At 40.0% G+C, this 18,294-nt stretch overlaps 1 protein-coding gene across 8 annotated transcripts in view; it reads right to left on the bottom strand.

Annotated features, from left to right (window-relative positions):
- The window catches only part of ANO4 (anoctamin 4), a 460,570-nt gene that overhangs the window by 86,795 nt on the left and 355,481 nt on the right, over positions 1 to 18,294 (bottom strand). For 7 of the 8 annotated variants that reach the window (XM_082349609.1, XM_082349612.1, XM_082349611.1 and 4 more), the window contains 5 exons: positions 14,959 to 15,014; positions 12,527 to 12,648; positions 9,176 to 9,310; positions 8,025 to 8,121; positions 2,854 to 2,914 (listed from right to left, as the gene is read on the bottom strand). In XM_082349609.1, coding sequence (XP_082205735.1) covers positions 2,854 to 2,914; positions 8,025 to 8,121; positions 9,176 to 9,310; positions 12,527 to 12,648; positions 14,959 to 15,014 — 471 coding nt within the window. The remainder of the gene's footprint in view (positions 1 to 2,853; positions 2,915 to 8,024; positions 8,122 to 9,175; positions 9,311 to 12,526; positions 12,649 to 14,958; positions 15,015 to 18,294) is intronic. The other variant, XM_082349613.1, reaches the window with a different exon arrangement.

The following is an 18,294-nucleotide window of genomic DNA, read 5'->3' as shown; positions in this document are numbered from 1 at the left end:
GCCTGGAATGGCCCTAAAATGTTCCCTTTGCTCAAAGGTTATTACAAAACATCTATCAGATTCTTACTGAGTACCCTCCACGGCACAAGGACCGTCAGATCTCCAGCCCACCTACTTGCAGCCTCCATGCTCCAGGCAGCCATTAACAGTCCACTGAGGTTGGCAGAGATAAAATAATGAAGTCTGTCTGTTATCCCCAGTATAAGACATTCCAACTTGCAAGAAAGGGATGCCATCCCCTTTACAATGGTGGTACTGGGTGAGGGGTGGAGATGACAACCTCTACCTTATAGACTATTATCATTCTACCAGGATTTTACTTCTGGGTAACTGTGGGAGAAGAAAATATTATTTCAGTCAAAGTATATGTAAAATTGGTGGAACACTGAAATGGATAAGGGAGTTTTGTGTGTTAATTCTTCCGAATACCACTCTCTCGACAGAAGTATTAACCTATTACACAGTAGACCAGTAGCCCAAAACAGAGCTTCCCAATATGTGTGCCAGGAATGGATTATCGGTCTGCCAGAGGTGATAATCCCATCAGTTTGGGGGGAGGCTAAGATTCTTAGGGCAGTATTATCCCTGGCCATGAGCAGGTTCCTTCACGGACAACAGCATTCTGTGCAAATATTATCATTTTCTATGTGTGTCATGACTTGAAAAAGTTTGGGAACCACTGGTTTAGGAAATGAATACATTTTCCAGAGTCTCCTCATTTGTGATCATGGCAAAGCTGAAGTACTGGATGTCTTATTATATTTCGTGATCATGGCTACCAATACTAATATGTTCTAGAAAAGCCAGATACACATTCTTGACCTGAGAGGTCATTCCTGTAACCAAAACTCTATTATGGTTAGCTTCCTTGGTTTGCAAGAGATGCAGTAAGGGGTAGCACAAATAGTGAGGGCTTTCGCAAGGCCCACCAAGGGAGGCAGGAATCCCATGGGAATTAAAAGACTGGACCTATTCAGACAGGATATGGAAGCCAGCAGCTTGAGAGACTACAGCCACAAGAGACCCTGGGTCTTCACCCTGATACTCCACTAATAACATGACTTGGCCACACTCTTTCTTTGCTTCTCTTTGGGGGATTGTCTTGCATTTTCTCCCAGATGGCTACTAGTTGGCTTCTGTACCCTCTATTCTCATTTTTGCCACTAGTTTTTTGCTTCTGCTTATTTCTAGGTTCAATTTCTCATAAACTCAACCTGCTCATAATTCCTCCTGGTCCCCAATTCTACCTGCTGGTCAATCTCAATCTCTCTCTCTCCCTTCCTCCCTCCCGTTTCTTCCCTCTCTGCATCTTTCAGTGCCTGTTTCTACTGCTAACTCTCTTGTGTCGCTCCACATTTGCCAATCCACATTCTTAAGAATAAGACTCTGGGTGGCATTGCCAGTTCCTGTTTGGGCAGAACCTTCTCTCAGGCCACTTACCAACCTATGGTTTGACTATTCTTGGGACAAATGCCCACTGGGTGAAAGGGGCTGGAGTGATAGGGTTCAAAAATGTTCCTTCAACAGAGCTGTGGTGGGTGGGACAATTTGCTTTTGAAGAGCTCGAGGTAAAGAAGACATAACATATCTAGAACAAACCTCCCAAAGAAAACAAGGTTTTATATTTCTACATGCCAAAGAGACCAGTTAAACATATTGATTGTCTTATAAAGAAACTCTTTCGGTAATTTTCTTCTCTTTCCCTTCTTTTTTCCCCAATCCATCCATTTATCCATCCACCCATCTAATGAATATTAATCTCTCTGTCTTCAAAAGAAATGCATAAGGTTTTCCATGACCATAATAGTCCTTGAGGACCATGAACCTATTAGGGGAGAAAAATTGTGTATGCAAATCATTATTACTGCCCAAAGAATGGCATAAACCAAATGCTATGGAAATTCAAAGGAGGAAGACATCTTCTGGCTGGAGAAGATGCCACTTCAGCTAGGCCCTGAAAGATGGCAAAGATTCTGATATTCATTCCATACATAAGGAACAACATGAACCTAAGCCTTGAGTTAGTAGAGTTCTATAACCTCAAAATTCAGATTTTGGCTTTTTAAGTTCTAGAAAAAATGCATAATCATTGTCAAAAAATTCAAACCAAACAGAAAATATATAGTGTAAAAGGCCTGACTCTCATCACTGGCCACCTACCTTTCCATGAAAGGTAACCTCCTCTCCAAAGGTAACCGCCGTTCATCGTTCATTATGTATTTGTCCAGACTCTTTTCTATACTATTAAGTTAGAGCTCTATAATTATTTGACTAGGAAGATATTATTAAACCCATTTTACCAAAAAGTGGGTTAAGTAACTTCTTTGGGCTAAGGAATTCTTTAAGTGAATGTTCTATCATACCTTGTTATTATAGGGCTATTGGCTTGAAGTGATTTAGAAGGACTCAATTCAGTATTGTGAGTAGATCTAGTTTATGAGGAGTCATTTTGACCAGAACTGGAAGAAGCCTAGAGGTGGGTACTCACATATTAGTCAGATGAAAATATTCCACTCACAACAGGAAGTGCTATATATACTAAGATGGGTACTCAGGTCTCAGCAGACCTTTTGGTATACCATAAGCTTTATTTTTGTCTCCAACAGAAGGTGAATTTTACTCCAATAATGGAATGCTGATGAAACTGTTGAAGGCTTAAGAGAAATAAGACATGTTCTCCTCTACAACATCACTTTTAAAATAAACCAAATGAATTATTTATCGACTTGTGTCTAATACAACAGCCAACTGAATTTACTCAAGCTTCTTCCTCTCATATCCAAAATCAGACTTTAAAGGAACATATCATAGAGCAGATGATGGGAACAAGTTATACGAATGTAGAACACTTACCCCAGACTGCCATGAAAACAGCAAAGAAGACAGTGGCTCCATTGTCAAAAAGGTGGGTTACCTGGGAACATTATGAGTCATAGTTAAACTAATTTCCTATATACAATATTGCAATTCACGTGCTTTTTTTTTCACGTTCTGTAAAAATAGCTCTGACAATGCAATGAATTTGACAGGGATATTCCTTTTGGACCATAAGGAAGAAGGGATTTTTTTCTGTGAAATAGTTTGGATATGGAAAGGAGAATTTGTTCCATTTATGGGGCTATCACTTAGTTGAGCATTTATCAGCAGCCCCAATGGTGCTATTAAGAATTTCCTTTTGCACATTATAAAAACTAATACACATGCATATCTCATGTGGATAGATTTATATTTAAGACCAGGTAGGGGGCTTCCCTGGTGGCACAGTGGTTAAGAATCCACCTACCAATGCAGGGGACACGGGTTCGAGCCCTGGTCCGGGAATATCCCACATGCCACGGAACAGCAAAGCCCGTGCGCCGCAACTACTGAGGCTGCACTCTAGAGCCTGCAAGCCACAACTACTGAGCCCACGTGCCACAACTACTGAAGCCCACACGCCTAGAGCCTGTGCTCCGCAACAAGAGAAGTCACCTCAATGAGAAGCCTGCGCACCTCAACGAAGAGTAGCCCCTGCTCGCCACAACTAGAGAAAGCCCGCGCGCAGCAATGAAGACCCAACACAGCCAAAAATAAATAAATTAAAAAAAAAAAAAAAAAAAAGACCAGGCAGGTATTAATGTTGCTGCTGTAAAGGTTTCTGATTTCCCCAGCACTATTTTTAATGCTTCATTTATTCTCTTTGAAAACATGGCCATTTTGTGTGTGTAGTTTTGAGCAAACATTTTCTGGGCTGCCCTCTGGACTATGGCATTATAAAGAAGAGAAACCCATTAACACAAACCACTTCTACCTTTATTAAAGCCTCAGGTAATCACTACATTTACCTCTTACACATAACACAAAGACAGCTAGCAAATACTTTATTGTTAGAATAATATATTCTATTGCAATCATCATAGCAGAAAGCAAAAATATCTATTTTTGCTGTAACACTGCCAAGCTCATTTCCACCTCCAGGATAAATCACACCAACGTCAAGCCAAATTGAAATGATGACTGGTACGTTCGTAAAGCATAACCTTTTTTTTTTGGTGCTTTATAGCTCTCTATAAAGTATACTTTACTGTCCCTTGGAGAACGTGCCAAGTATAAACAGGTCTTTTCCTATTATTTCAGATTGTGAAGTATTTCAAAATTTTCCAAAAGTTTATTACTTTTCTTTCTTTAAACACAGGAGAGATGGGAAGCATTCAAACACCTAGTGTGAGACAAAAGTCTAAAGCCAACTTATTTCGATGCCAGAAGGAGTGTTACACTATGTATATCAGGTGGTCAGCATCAAATCAAGCCTGAAAGCCTCGGTGGTAAGTGGTTGGTTCGTGCTCCCTCCTAGGGTATTTCCTGGTGGACACTCCCTGCACCATCAGGGAAGATTCTGGAACGGATTGTGGTTGTCATTGTTTTAGGCTGTGGGGATCATTTTTCCTCCTTCTCTGGGTAACATGGCTCAAGTACAACCAATCGGAGTCCTTCCCTGGGACTGGTATGAAAACACTCGGAGAGACACATTTTCCCGCTGCAGTTACCGATTTGGAAATATGTGAATCAGGGTGAATTAATCGGGACTTCTAATTCCTCCTAAGATGGTAAGCTAGGACAGACTGATGGCTCCCTCTGCCAAAATCAAACCTGGAGAAGCAGGAGAGTAGATTTCAGGAACTGACAAAACACAAAAACACACAAACCAAGATCCTGAGAAATGCCAGGGGAAACAGAAGGTTACCTTAAACTGGGGTGTGTGTGTGTGTGTGTGTGTGTGTGTGTGTGTGTGTGTGTGTGTGTGTGTGTGTGTGTGTGATGGCGGGGAGCGGTAGTGGTTCCCAAGCGGAGTGAGAACACAGGTTAGAGAAATACCTAAGTTCCAATCTAGCCTCTCCCTCAATGGCATTGGAAAATTAGTTTCCCCTCCCTCAGAAATCAGCTGCAACAGGTCAGATCACAAGTGCTGGTATTCTTGGGGGTAGTATCAGGGATGCTCAAAGAGTCCCGCTTTGTTGGAGAGATGATGAATGTAGGTGCTGTCCGGCTGGCTGGCCTCGGACATTCACTTCTCAGTCCTTTCCCTTTTAAACCCCAGGGCTGGTAGTTACAATTAAGGGAGAGCGCCTCCTTCCGATTCCGCTTTGTTCTAAGCAGGCTTAAAAATGAAACTCTGACCAGAAAAGTCCTCTGACAGAGTGACAGCACCCAGTGGTGCCTGGGACACATTGTCCTCTTCTCTCTGTAAACTCACCAGGACTGACCTAGCCTCTGACCCTCAGCCACAGTGGTCGATACCTCCGTGGGACGAGCACCCACAGGCCAAAAGAACAGAACATCTGGGGAAGACAGCTGCCTCCAAAACATTCCAAAGTAGGCCATATACGCCTTCTGAAACAGACATCCTGTAACAGCAGATCAAGAATTTAAAATAAGCGTACAAATATGTTTAGGGAGATACAGGAAGGAAGATGGAGGCCTGGGGCTGGGACACTCAGCAGCCATCTTTCCCGTCATGAGAAGGGAACCTGTCTACAGAATCATCACGTAGACAGGTGGCCAGAGAGTGAGATCTGAGGACCTGGATGACCAGTTCTAGGCATGAGGTCCTCCTGCGCAGACAGTGTGAGCTGGTCTAGTATCTTCTGCAGTGAAATGAGCCAGTAAATCCCTTTCTGCTTAAGCCGGTTTGGTTGAGTTTCTGACCCTTGCAAGTACAAGGGCAAGGGTCAGGGATAAAACATTCCTGACGAGCAGAAGAGCTGCTGACTGACTTGGATCTGGGCTCCTATTTGATCCAATATTTCTAGGCATCCTCAGTCTCATTAAATCAGTCTGGCATTTCTAATAAGTTTTTCTAAAGGAGACTCTGTATAACTTCAGTTATTTCATTCTGAGGCTCTTAAGCCTTCCTTTTACTAAGTTTCTAAGCAAGGCCAAATCCAAAATTTAGAATCTAAGCATCTTGAAGCTCAGTACGGCACAGCGACGTGTTTTGCACTCAGATAAACCAAGAGCCAGCTACTTACTGCTGTGTGACCACAGATAAACAACTTTTACCTCTCTGTGTCTCTGAGTAAAATGGGAATAATAACACCTACCTTGAAGTTGCTGTGAGAATTAGAAATAAGAAATGTAGGTTGCCTAGCTATTATTATAATTATTATTATGTTAGAGCTAGAGAGTTTGGTAGGACAAGCGACCAATGAAGGCCCTATAAAATCTGAGCACTCTAAACTATTCATGATGATTATTTTAAGGAATTATCACAGGTCCCCTAAAAAAAAAAAAAAGAATTTCACTCCAGGCAGATCTTTCACATAACAAACAAACACCATCCAAACAAACAAACAAAACTGGGCTCCTGAGATTCCCCCAAAGCAGGATTTTTACACCTGAGTCATTCGTGCTTAACTCATGATCTTTAAACAAAATTATATTACTGACCAACCTCTTTTGATTCTCACCACGTCTCTATTTCCCAAGCTCACGCTGTTGAATTTGTCCTCATCCAGGCAGGTCTATCTGTACGTTCTCCAAAGGAAGAGAGAGTATTTTGTGCTTTCTTGGTCCCTTGCAGCACATACTAAAAGCCCAAATCTTTGTAAAATCGCAGCTGGCTGCTGTTCCTCACACCAGACTGGCCACCTACAGGGCTAGAGACAGCATGGATGGGTGGGCTCCTGGGCTGCCTATCTAATGTTCCCACACTTAAATTGAGCAAAACTCTGCAATGGCAACAGTACAATTAGATGGATCCAAGCTGCAGTGACTGTAGACGTTACATAAAATCTGCCAACCCCTTTTACACCTGGAATCTGGGGAAGCTGATAGGCAGTGGGTCTTAAAAAGTCTTCATCAGTCTATACTCCAGCCATTGCTTTGCATTAGTGATACTGCCCTTCAGTAATGAACTCTAGAAATTTGATGAATGTGTCTAAAATTTTAATAAAGTGAGGTACAACATCAGAAAGGGGTATGTAATAACATATAGACATAATGGTGTTATGTATTTTTTTTTCAAAGCACTTTCACATATACTATCTTCTTTGGTCCTCATGACATGCCATGGGGCAGAGAGGGCAGGTATCACTGCCTGCATTTTAGAGAAGAGAAAGCTCAGGCTCAAAGAGTCTGTACATGTGCAAGGTCAAGGAGGTAAGTAGCTGACCTGAACTTGAATTTAGGTCTTTTGGACAATAATGATGATGAAGAGGAGGAAAATGATGGCAGTTGTCATTTACTGAGCCCTTACCATTTGCTAAACACTACGCTCATTACCACATTTCTTATAAAACAGTCATGTGAAACGAGTATCATGTTCTCCATTTTACAGATGGGAAAACTGAGGCTCAGAAGAGGTTAAATAACATGTTCCTCCAATAACAAGTGGTAAACAGCACAGTCAAGATTTGAACCTAACTTTCTCTGATTCCATCAACTGTTCTATTTGCTTCCTGTGATAATAATTAGAGCCAATACATTTTAAATACATATACAGTAAAAGAAATATCTGAATTAGAATACTGAATGATGAAGGTAAATCTCTCCTACAAGGTAAACTTGAGAATCAAAGACCAGAAAGGACGGAGAGAATGTGGTCACCACCATCTCTCAGGAAGGTGTATATTAAATTCAATCTGGGACTTCCCTGGTGGCGTAGTGGTTAAGAATCCGCCTGCCAATGCAGGGGACACAGGTTCGAGCCCTGGTCCGGGAAGATCCCACACGCCATGGAGCAACTAAGCCCATGCGCCACGATGACTGAGCCTGCGCTCTAGAGCCCATGAGCCACAACTACTGAGCCCACATGCCACAACTACTGAAGCTCACGTGCCTAGAGCCTGTGCTCCGCAACGAGAAGCCACTGCAGGGAGAAGCCCGCGCACCACAACAAAGAGTAGCCCCCGCTTGCCCCAACTAGAGAAAGCCCGCGCACAGCAACGAAGACCCAACGCAGCCAAAAATAAATAAATAAATTTATATAAACAAACAAACAAATAAATAAATTCAATCTGACTAAAATGCTGCATATTTGAAATTACCTTGGCATAAACGCAGCTGTCTGACAGCCTCATGAACGGACAGTATTTATCGCACACAGGACACATGATGATATCTGTAGCTTGGCAGACTTCTTTACTGGAAAAGAGAACAAAAAAGGACCGCTTTTTGATGACATAACAGCATTTTTTCCCCCTTCAGTTTCACCAGAATAGTCGACCAGTAAATAAGATTCAGTAGATTAAATTTTTGCCCTCAGAAGCTTCTTAGCCTTTTCTTAGTTATTAATATAAACAAGTGCCTGCACAGTTTAATAGTTTGATAAACCTACGTATTTATGAGGCTGTTTCTTGGCTTTTACATATTAATTAGTTAAGCTCAGGAAAATACATGAAGCAAAACATTGATTGTTTATACCTCAGGTTATACAGAAGTCATTCACAACACCTCACAGGTTGGAAGCAATTTCATACTGAATTATGGGAACAATGAGATACCTCACAGTGCCAGTCTTAATTTCTATGTGCATGATAAATAAGAATAAATTATGGAGGAATAAATAAAAATACTAGGGATTAGTTCTGGGAGAAAACCACATCTCATTAACAATTTCCCCAGAAATTAAAATATTTTTGCAGGTCACTTCTAAAAGGCACATTTATATATTATTTAAGATCACTGTCCGGCCTTGTACGAAGATCTCTATGAATACCTTAAACTATATTCTAGCAAAAGAGCCAAGATAACAATTGTTAACACTGAATCATTCACAAGTTTTCAGCAAGTTGGTGACATGTCTTTCCAGCTTACAGGGTCCTTGTAAGAACACATAATTGATAAAAAAAGGATGATTAACCCACTATTTTGCAGTATTAGTTAGAAAGAAAAAGGTGAAAAAGTCAAGAAAAAGAGCAACTTTGAGCCAGTGAAGGAAAGTGATTTGTTCTGTGGATATGTACTGGCTTGTATACCCATAAATGTGAGCTTTGCTTCCTTGGTAGCTGGAGACCACAGCAACAAGGGCAATGGATGGGCAGACCTAGTGAACTGAACGTTTTGAATTTTTCCAGGAGAGATTGGAAAGAAGTTAAAATGAATAGCTAAGTGGGCCGATCGTCTGTGAACACCCCAAAAACACAAATGCCCAACTCCAAATATCAGCAAAGACAGGCTCACCCAGAGCTCCCCGTACCTGACTTGGCAGTGATCCAGAGTTATGACTCCATACAAAAAGACAAATAATCCAATGAAAGCGGCTGGGAAGAGCATGCCGGTGTACCAGCCCAACCAGGCAAAATACAGCCCAATCTTCTCTCCGAAGTACCGCCTGTTTAAGACACAGCAGCCTTGCAAATTATACTGAAGTGTTTAAAGTTAGGCATTATAACACTTTGCTCAGTCATTTTACTTTGTTGTGGCTTTGCTGGTAACCATGCAGACAAAGTAAGCCAAGAGAATGGAACGTTTGACCAAATTTAAGCTCTGGACTTAAATTTCTTTTCCTATTACTCTAGATCAGAAATAGAATGAACCCTTCCATAACAGAACAGGATTATATGCAAGCTTGTTCTGAAAACACAGAATAAACCCAGCTCATTCAGGAAGTTATACATGATACTGTTACTGACAAGGAACCAGGGGAATTTGAAGAGTTGGTGCCAACACATAATCTCATTTTTGCCATTTCTGAGTGTGTGTTTGTTTGTAATGCATGTATTATAATTACATATATTTTTTTAAAAATAGTAAACAAAATTACTGTGAAAAACTTTAAAGACCCCTTTCAATATTTTGTAGTTCTACAAGATGTTTAAAATGCTAGAATCGTAAGATGTTACAAAGAAAGAACTCTAATTACTGAGATTCAACATGAATCAATTCTGAGAGCAACTTTCCCTTTTAAGTGATGACTCTTCACAGGCATTGACATCTACCTCTATAAATATTTTCCTGAGACTAACCAGCCTGCCTAGTGCCCTGTGGTCTGTGAAGTTTGGTTTTTATTTCTTAAATATCATTATTGTGTTTTCTATGCCTTTCAACAGCTAAATTTCATAACTCAGAAGTTAATTACTTCTTAGTCCAATGTAAGAATATTCTAATTATTTTTTATTCTCCTTCTAAACGAATGTTGACCATCTGTTTCCAAATGCTGCTTTCCTCCTAGAGTACTGCTTTCCTCCTAGAGTACTCAATGGCTCCTAAAAGCATGGATTATTTATTTATCCCATCTTCTATTGTGTCCCAACAGAAACCTTCCACTTCCAGAAGACTTTTCCAACATATATTCAGATACACAAATATTCAGTTATTCATTCAACAAATTAAAAAATACCTACTATGTGCCAAAAACTGTGCTAAGTTCTGAGAACACAATGGTGAGCAAAATAAGCTTGGTCCCTCCTCCTATGAAGCTTGCAGAGTGACAGAGGAGACACTCATAAATCAATGAAAGAAATAAGCTTATAATTACAAAACTGGGAAAAGAGCTACAAAGGAGGGGAACACAATGCGATAACTGTATATAACAAAGCCATGTGACAACTCCAGCCAGGGAAGACTTCTCTGAGGACGTGACTATTGGGCTGATGCATGAAAGTTAACTGGGTGGGGTTAGGGACGGGCTAGAGTGTTTCCAGCAGAGGGAACAGAACCTACAAAGGCCCTGTGATAGGAGGGACCAGGTGAAATAAGGGCGGTGTGGCTGGAACACTGATAATAAGAAATGGGCTGGTGAGGTGGGCACAGGATAAGCCTCGATGGGCCTTGCAGACCATGATAAATGCATTGATTTTTGTCCTGAGAAAAATGAAAAGCCATGAGAGGACTGTAGCCAATCTGGAGACATGACCAGTTTCACATTCTGTCTCCAGGGTGGAGAATGGAGTGGAAGGGCCAGAAAGGAAAAAGGGAGACCAAGTAGGGGAAAACAGCCATAGTCCAGGTCACAGGTGAAGGAAGCAGCAGTGGTAGAGGAGATGCTGGGGTGTGGCCAGGTTCCAGAGATATGGAGGAAGCAAAATCTAGATATAGGACAAGAACTATTTAAGAGATGAGATTCCCCAGTTGCTCCACAACTTCACTCCACTCAAACCTTGCTTGTGCTTTTCATGTCCCCTCCCTTTGGCCAACACAAATCCTACTACTCTTCCAGGGCTCAGCTCTGCACCTTCCACAGGGGCACTGGCCCATATCGATCCTTTCCGTTTTTCCTAATTGTCGTAAAACTTTTGGCCTCCATCACACGTTACCAAATTATGCATGGTCTTGTTTTACAGTTGTCTCAAGTTTGCAGGGCCGGTTTTCCTGAAGGAAACTGTGCATTTCTCAAAGCCAGAGACCATGGCTTCTGTGTGTCTTTGCCAATAGTACTTAGCATTGTACTAGGAACACAGTGGGCAGTTAATTAATACTCACTGAAAAATGATAAAATCTTAATCAAGAAACTGTCACGGATGGGAGATGCTTTGCCTGCAGCAATCTTCTGTAATTTTTAATCAATGTAATCCTGTAACATGGGACTCAGGCTGGGAAGAGAATTGGCTTTGATATTTTTTCCCTACCATTTTATCATATATTGAGACTGGTCAAAGGCAAATGATCTCGTCTCAGAAAATACTGTCCACTCACCCAGATCATCTGGATCATTTGCTACTCACACAGAGAAGGGGACACAATTCATCAACGTCCTTGGGTCAACAGGAGTAAACCCTCGTAACAAGGACTCTGGAAGGAAGAATGACTACCCGGGGAGACGAAATGTAAAGTGAGTTGTCTTATTATTTCATTTTCCTCTGGCATCATTTTTTAAGGGCTCGGGGAAAAGTGAAATAAATCTGGCTAGTCTAGGAAATGAGACATGACTTTCTTTTTAATAAGGAATCCACGAAGTGTGGATTGTTACTACTCAATCTTAATAATCAGTCTCTAAATAAATAATGAGATGTCAGAGTATAATGCCTCCACGGCAGAAAGCTGGGCATATATAGACAGTTAAAGAAAACACACATTTTCACTGCACAAATATCATAGGTTAAAAGCAGATATACTCTTTTGACTTGCAGAATTCAAACAATCTTTAAAGTTTATTAGTTTTAAGTGAAAATTAAAGTAAGCCTGAAATTTATTAGAATGACAGAACCCTCTATGTCCGACTTGCATAATAGTAGCTAATATTCCATTTGTCACTAATATATGCAAGCAGTGTTACCTCTCTACAACTGTTATTGATAATTTGTCCCTAATAGTCACATGGGTGATGAGCTTCTTATGGAATCCTGGGGGAGGCCTGGCTGATCTCACATGCCCCTTTCCAAGGCTCTTTTGGAGGAAACACCATTCTCATCAGAGGGAGGTCAGGTTTACCAAGAACGACCCATGTCCTCTGCTAGGCTGCCCCCTTGGGAAGAAGTCAGACTTGAGTGTCAGCTGTGCACCTCAGACTGTTTTTTTTTTCCCCCCCCCAATGTTGGCTTGTCCCAGTTGACAGTCTGCCCTAATCAGCCTGTGTAAGCTTTATATTTGCATCTGGTTAAAAACTCACCTTACAAGATCCAAAGGCTGGTATTTGTACCACACGCCCCAGGAGGCCCAGCACTCATAGAGCAGGTGGCGGTGGTTTACCGCTCCGTGGGTTCTAATGGAGTTTTTACTTCTGTACCTTCCCTGGATAAAAACACCACTGCCGGTGAGGTAATACCCACAAAAGCCGAAAGGAAAAGCTGATAGTAATACTAGCCTTTATGGCAGGAGTAGCAATAGGGGTGATATAAGAAAAAAAACAGATCCATTCTATTGAAGGGAAAGCAGTATGGTTAGTTATTCTGGACATAATCTTGATGTTGATGCCCTGTAGTAAAAAGCCCGTGCTTGCTGGAATCAGGCAGGTCTGAACTGAGTTAAAATTCAGTTCTGTTACTTTTTAGCTAGGAGATCTTATACTCTCTGAGCCTTGGATTCCCAGGTCATAGGGGAACTAACAACATCTGCCTCATTAGGTTTCTTCTGTGGTTTGAATGAATAGAGCATCCTGCCCCAGAGGCCATGCCCAAGACTTATGAGTTCTCTTTTCCACTTGTCTCAAGATAGAGTAGTTGGTAAACAGCCATAGCTGTAACCTGGTCAAATCGTCTTGTCTATAAGAAAACCCTAGAATGCAAGAGTGGTAAGTTAGCTAAAAATTACAATAATTCAAATATAATTCAACCTCCTCATGGAACAAATGAGGAGACCATGGGCCAGTGGAGTAGGGCGTTTCTAAGTTCAGTTAGTGGAAATGCTAGTTTCACAAATAGAACAGGTACTTTCTGGAGGTGAACTAATTTTTGACATTTTAACTTGAGAAGTCCTTTTCTCAGTGGAAAGTGAAGAGGCCCGAGAGACAAGGAACTCAGGTTCTAGCTCAGCTCAACCACCAACTCACTCTAACATTTCTCTAAACCTCTATTTAAATTTTTACCATAAAACAAGGCAACAAGAGCTGCCCTTCCTGCCTCTGAAGGTTGTTATGTGGTCCAATAATATAATCAAGTTAAACTGAGAGCAGAAAGTCAAAAGAGCGATTCTGTTATTACTGCAGCTGCTATTACTAATTTGGAAGCTCTCTTTTTATAAAATACAGGGCTTTAGCAAGATATGAAAACCACAGAGAAGGCCTGGAGTTACTCTGGGGTTTCACAGCTGCATCTCCTCAGACTCCCTCATGCCCACCACCCACTTGCCTGCACAGAAACTTCTGTCCACCTACCACTGTTCAGACACTGCCCTTACCGTGGGCAAGGGATGGGCATGGGGAGGATGCAGTCATCACTGAAACCCTTTTTTTGGGGGCAATGCCAACTAATAACCACATGATATGCTTTGGGGACATCTGTCTTTAACATTCAGAAACACCTGTGTGTGAACCGTTGTGTCAAAATGTTTGCTTCTGTTACACAAAAAGGATCACTCAAAAAAGGTTTCATGGCTGTCTGTAATAGGGTCTCAGACCAAAGCCTCTAGTTTCCTTAATGAAAAAGGCTTAAAAATTCTACACCATCCTCTCCATCCTCCTGGTGTTTAAAATCAAGAGAAGAAACACCATAAGCCAAATAAGAAGTATATTTTGGAAGGACTTGCCATTGGTGGATAGTTGGAACTGTCCTCCAAGCTTAATTGGCCATTGTTTCTCATAGAAGATTTTTTCGGAAAATCTCTCTAACAGTAGTTTCACCCTGGCTACTGTGTGAGGTCCTAGAGGATATGGGCTATGAAATTTATCTTTGTGTTCTCTGTGTTGTACTGCGACTGGTACAGAGTAGGGGCTCAGTACCATGAAAATGATAGTAATCTCTCACCAGTCATGAGAATTACGTCCCTGAAAACCCATGTATATAAAGTGAATTCTGGGTTAAATTACCCAAAGTCTAATGGGGGAAACAGAGTTAAGGGTGATCACAGTTACATTTCTAAAAGTCCTTAGAGATGACAAAGACCATGTAGTAAATAAGGAGAATATAAAAATTTATACATCTTAAGCAACAATAAGTACAATACTATTAATTTCTATTTATCATCCTTTAGTTCCTAGAGACTCTGCAAAATGGCTTCCTCCCACTCTCTAAGGATTAGCTATAAAATTTTTTGTTGCAGAGACTACATATTTCAGAGACATTTTCCCCCTGGGTCTGGCGCCTCATGCAAATTTTCAATGCCTCTTTAATTTTATGACTTGGGGTCCCTCAGCTATTCCTCTAAATTCACGCTGAGTGACTCTTGATTCAAGTACTCATGCAATTAGAATAAAAAGACAGAGAGAAATAAATCTACGCTGGGGGAGAGATATCACAATGCAAATAGGCCCTCCCCAACTACCCAATGAACAAATTAAATTTATTCTGAACAAATATCATATCAACAAACTCAATTAATCACTATCCCCAGAAGCTGATTTAATAACACGGAATTGACAGAGAAGGAGAAAAGGCAGGACAATACCTCGTGCAGAGGAAATGCAGCTTCATAGGAGCCATTAGTAAGCAAACGATTCAGACCTATAACAATAAAAAAGTCCAATGTGAATCAATACTGAGTTTAAATCCTCACAATGTAAGACTAATGTAAGGGTGGTAGTTTTTGGAGAAAACAATCTACGTTTTCAAAAGTGGTTCACAACTACTTGGGGACAACAGTTTAGAAAGTTTTGCTATCTGCTAGGAAACTGGAATCAAGGACTAGAAAATCAGGTTTTCAAACAGAAACAAAACAATGAAGCACACCTAGCATGGTGCTTGGCATAGAGAAGCACGTGCGCTGAGAGAAGTGGATGAATTAATCATACCAAAAAGATGATTTTCCACCAGGAGCTCTCCCATTTTCATCCAGAAGCTTTAATATGGACAAACGTAACTCCTCTGCATTAGACTAGTGGGATGACTTTGGAAAGTCCTCTTGTCCTCAGGCCTCAATTTTCTCATCCATAAAATAGGAGAGGGGTATTGGATACGTGGATTTGCAATGTTTTATTGGTTAGATATAAGCCACAGTTTCCACCCACACTTAAGGGGAAGGGACTACACATTGGGGAGTCACCCTAGGGTGTGTCCACCACAGGTGTATGAATTTTTTTCAAAGAACCAGCTTTTGGTTTCATTGATTTTCTCTATTTTTTTCTGTTTTCCATTTCATTGATTTCTTCTCTGATTTTTATTATTTCCTTTCATCTACCTACTCTAGATTACTTTAGATTTAATTTCCTTTCCCCCCACTAGTTTCTTAAGGTGGAAGGAGAGGTCATTAATTTGGGACATTTCTTTTCCTGTATAGGCATATAGTGCTATAAATTTCTCCCTAAGTACTGCACACTTTTTGATATACTGTGTTTTCATTGAATACAGCAACTTTCTGATTTCCCTTTTGACTCCTTTCACCCATGAGTTATTTAAAAATATATTATTTAGTTTTAAATATTTGTAAATTTTCCAGAGATGGTCTTACTGATGTCTAATTTAATTCCATTGTGGTCAAAGAATTAAGTCTTGTTTTATGTCCCCAGGTATGGTCTCTTGGTAATGTTCTGCGTGCACTTAAAAAACCGGGTATTCTACTGTTGGTGGTAAAGTGGTCTAAAAGATCAATTAAGTTAATTGCACTGTAATGTTTGTTCAGTTCTTCTAACCCCTACTGATTTTCTGTCTACTTGTTCTATTAATTATTGAAAAACGGGTATTGAAACTTCTGAGTATAATTATGGACTTGCCTATTTCTCTCAGCAGTTCTTGCTTCATGTAGTTTGAAGCTCTGTTATTAAGCGTATAAACATTTAGGATTGTTATGTCCTCCAGATGAACTGACTCCTCCATCACTGTAAGGTGGCCTTCTTTATCCCTGGTAATAGTCTTTGCTCTGAAATCTATTTTGTCTGATATCAATATAGCCACTTCAGCTTTCTTTTGGTTAGTGTGCTATATATATATTTTTTGATCCTTTTACTTTTAACCTATTTGTGTCTTTAAACAGTGTTTTTTTGCAGGCAGCAAAAAAATTAGGTCTTGCGTTTTAAATTTAATGTCAACTTCTGAATTTTGGACTGGGATTTTCAGACCATTTATATTTAATGCTTTGTGAATTATGAGGTGTTCAATCTCATTGGAAATCCTTTTGGATTGCTCTTTCTCTGGCCTTGGGTAGTTTCCTGATGTGTGTACTAATCAGTACTCTGCTAAATACTTGAGGTGGCCCTCTGCAGATCTTCAGGGTTCTCTGGGAAGCTCTCTGCTTTCTGGTACGTTGTCCTGTGAACTCTGGCTGCCTTGGTCTCCCTGGACTCTCGGCAACATCTCTTCAACTCAGGGAGTCTACCAGGTTCTGCCTGGATTCTTTTTCCCTGTGTTGCTGTCTAGAAACCATCTCACTGTAGTAAGCTGGGGCAATTGTAGGGCTCACCTCATTTGTTTTCTGTCCTCAGGCTTCCCTGTTCTTGACTGCCCAATGTTCAGTGTCTTGAAAATAGCTGTCTCATACATTTTTGTTTTTCCTTTTTTGATTGTTTCAGGTGGGAGAGCAAATCTTGTGCCTGTTACTCCATCTTGGCCGGAAGTGGAAGTATAATGTTTTGATCTCTAAAGTTTCTTTCAGATCAAGAATAATACTACTTCCTAAAATGTACTTCAAAGAAGATGACTGGAAGGGTGTCTCTCAAGTGGCTTATAGATGAGTACTCTCCATGCTTTAGATCCTAATTAGAGTCCAGAGGCTTAGCCTAACTGGAAAATGGAACATGCACTGATTGACTTTTTATTGATGGAGGGTCAATTAATGTTTAGGTATTTTTAATCATGGTAACATGATTAAATGTATTTTAAGATGCTTTGACATTAACACTAAATGTCTAAGAAAAGCATCTGAAATACAAATATCCATAGGGCTTTGTATTTTGTCTAGCACACAGGAGGCCCTCAATAAATACCTTTGTAATGAATGAATAAATGATTATGTAGAAAGCTTTGATTTTCTGGAGCCTCTATCAAGAATTCTACATATATCATCAATAACTTTCAAATATCCCGGAATAATAGAAAAAATAAGATTCACGGGGACCTAATAAGAGACTTCTTATGATGAGCTTTGTAAATTTATGATAATTTATCACAGACCTGAAAAGTAAGAAAGTAGTTAATATTTAAAATCTATCACCTTACTAACTTCCCCTTTGAGCACCAGTTTTGAAAATATGACTTCATCTCAAGATTTATTTTATGCACTTATATTGTTAAATAAATCTTTGTTGATCTATTAATTACTCTATTTTGAAAATGGATTTCACTAGGTTTGATTTTCAGAGTTGTAATAAACTCAGAGTGAAATTGAAAAACTTACATAGTGGTAAACTTTGCTCCACTGAAATACCCTTATAAATCATGTTTACAAACAGTATTTTTGTATTATCTCTAATCAATGTTGGCTCATGCAAGATGCCACTTTCAGAAAGAGTTTCAGGCAGAAAATAACACAGGATAAACATTAATTCTATCAATAAATTAAATTTTCTTCTAACATGTTGTTTCTTTTATTTATGAAACCAAAGATGATAATGAAACATTGGGTCAACAGAGCATTTATAGTTCTACTCCGTATTTTTCAGCATAATGTCTGATCTTGGGTTAGTAATTTATTCTGAGATCGGTCATTTCTAACCAGATATTTTTTCAGTTCGTCATTACTGATTTTCAAATCACTGGGGTTCTTGAAGAGAATTCTCCTTCTTTCATCAAATGAGAGAAACTTTTACAACGATCATTTCTTACTAGTAACAATACTACATTATTGTCTTTG

Source organism: Balaenoptera borealis, assembly GCF_965194805.1.
Source record: "Balaenoptera borealis genome assembly, chromosome: 13".
Taxonomy (NCBI): domain Eukaryota; kingdom Metazoa; phylum Chordata; class Mammalia; order Artiodactyla; family Balaenopteridae; genus Balaenoptera; species Balaenoptera borealis.
This window is presented reverse-complemented; position numbering and strand designations above follow the sequence as displayed.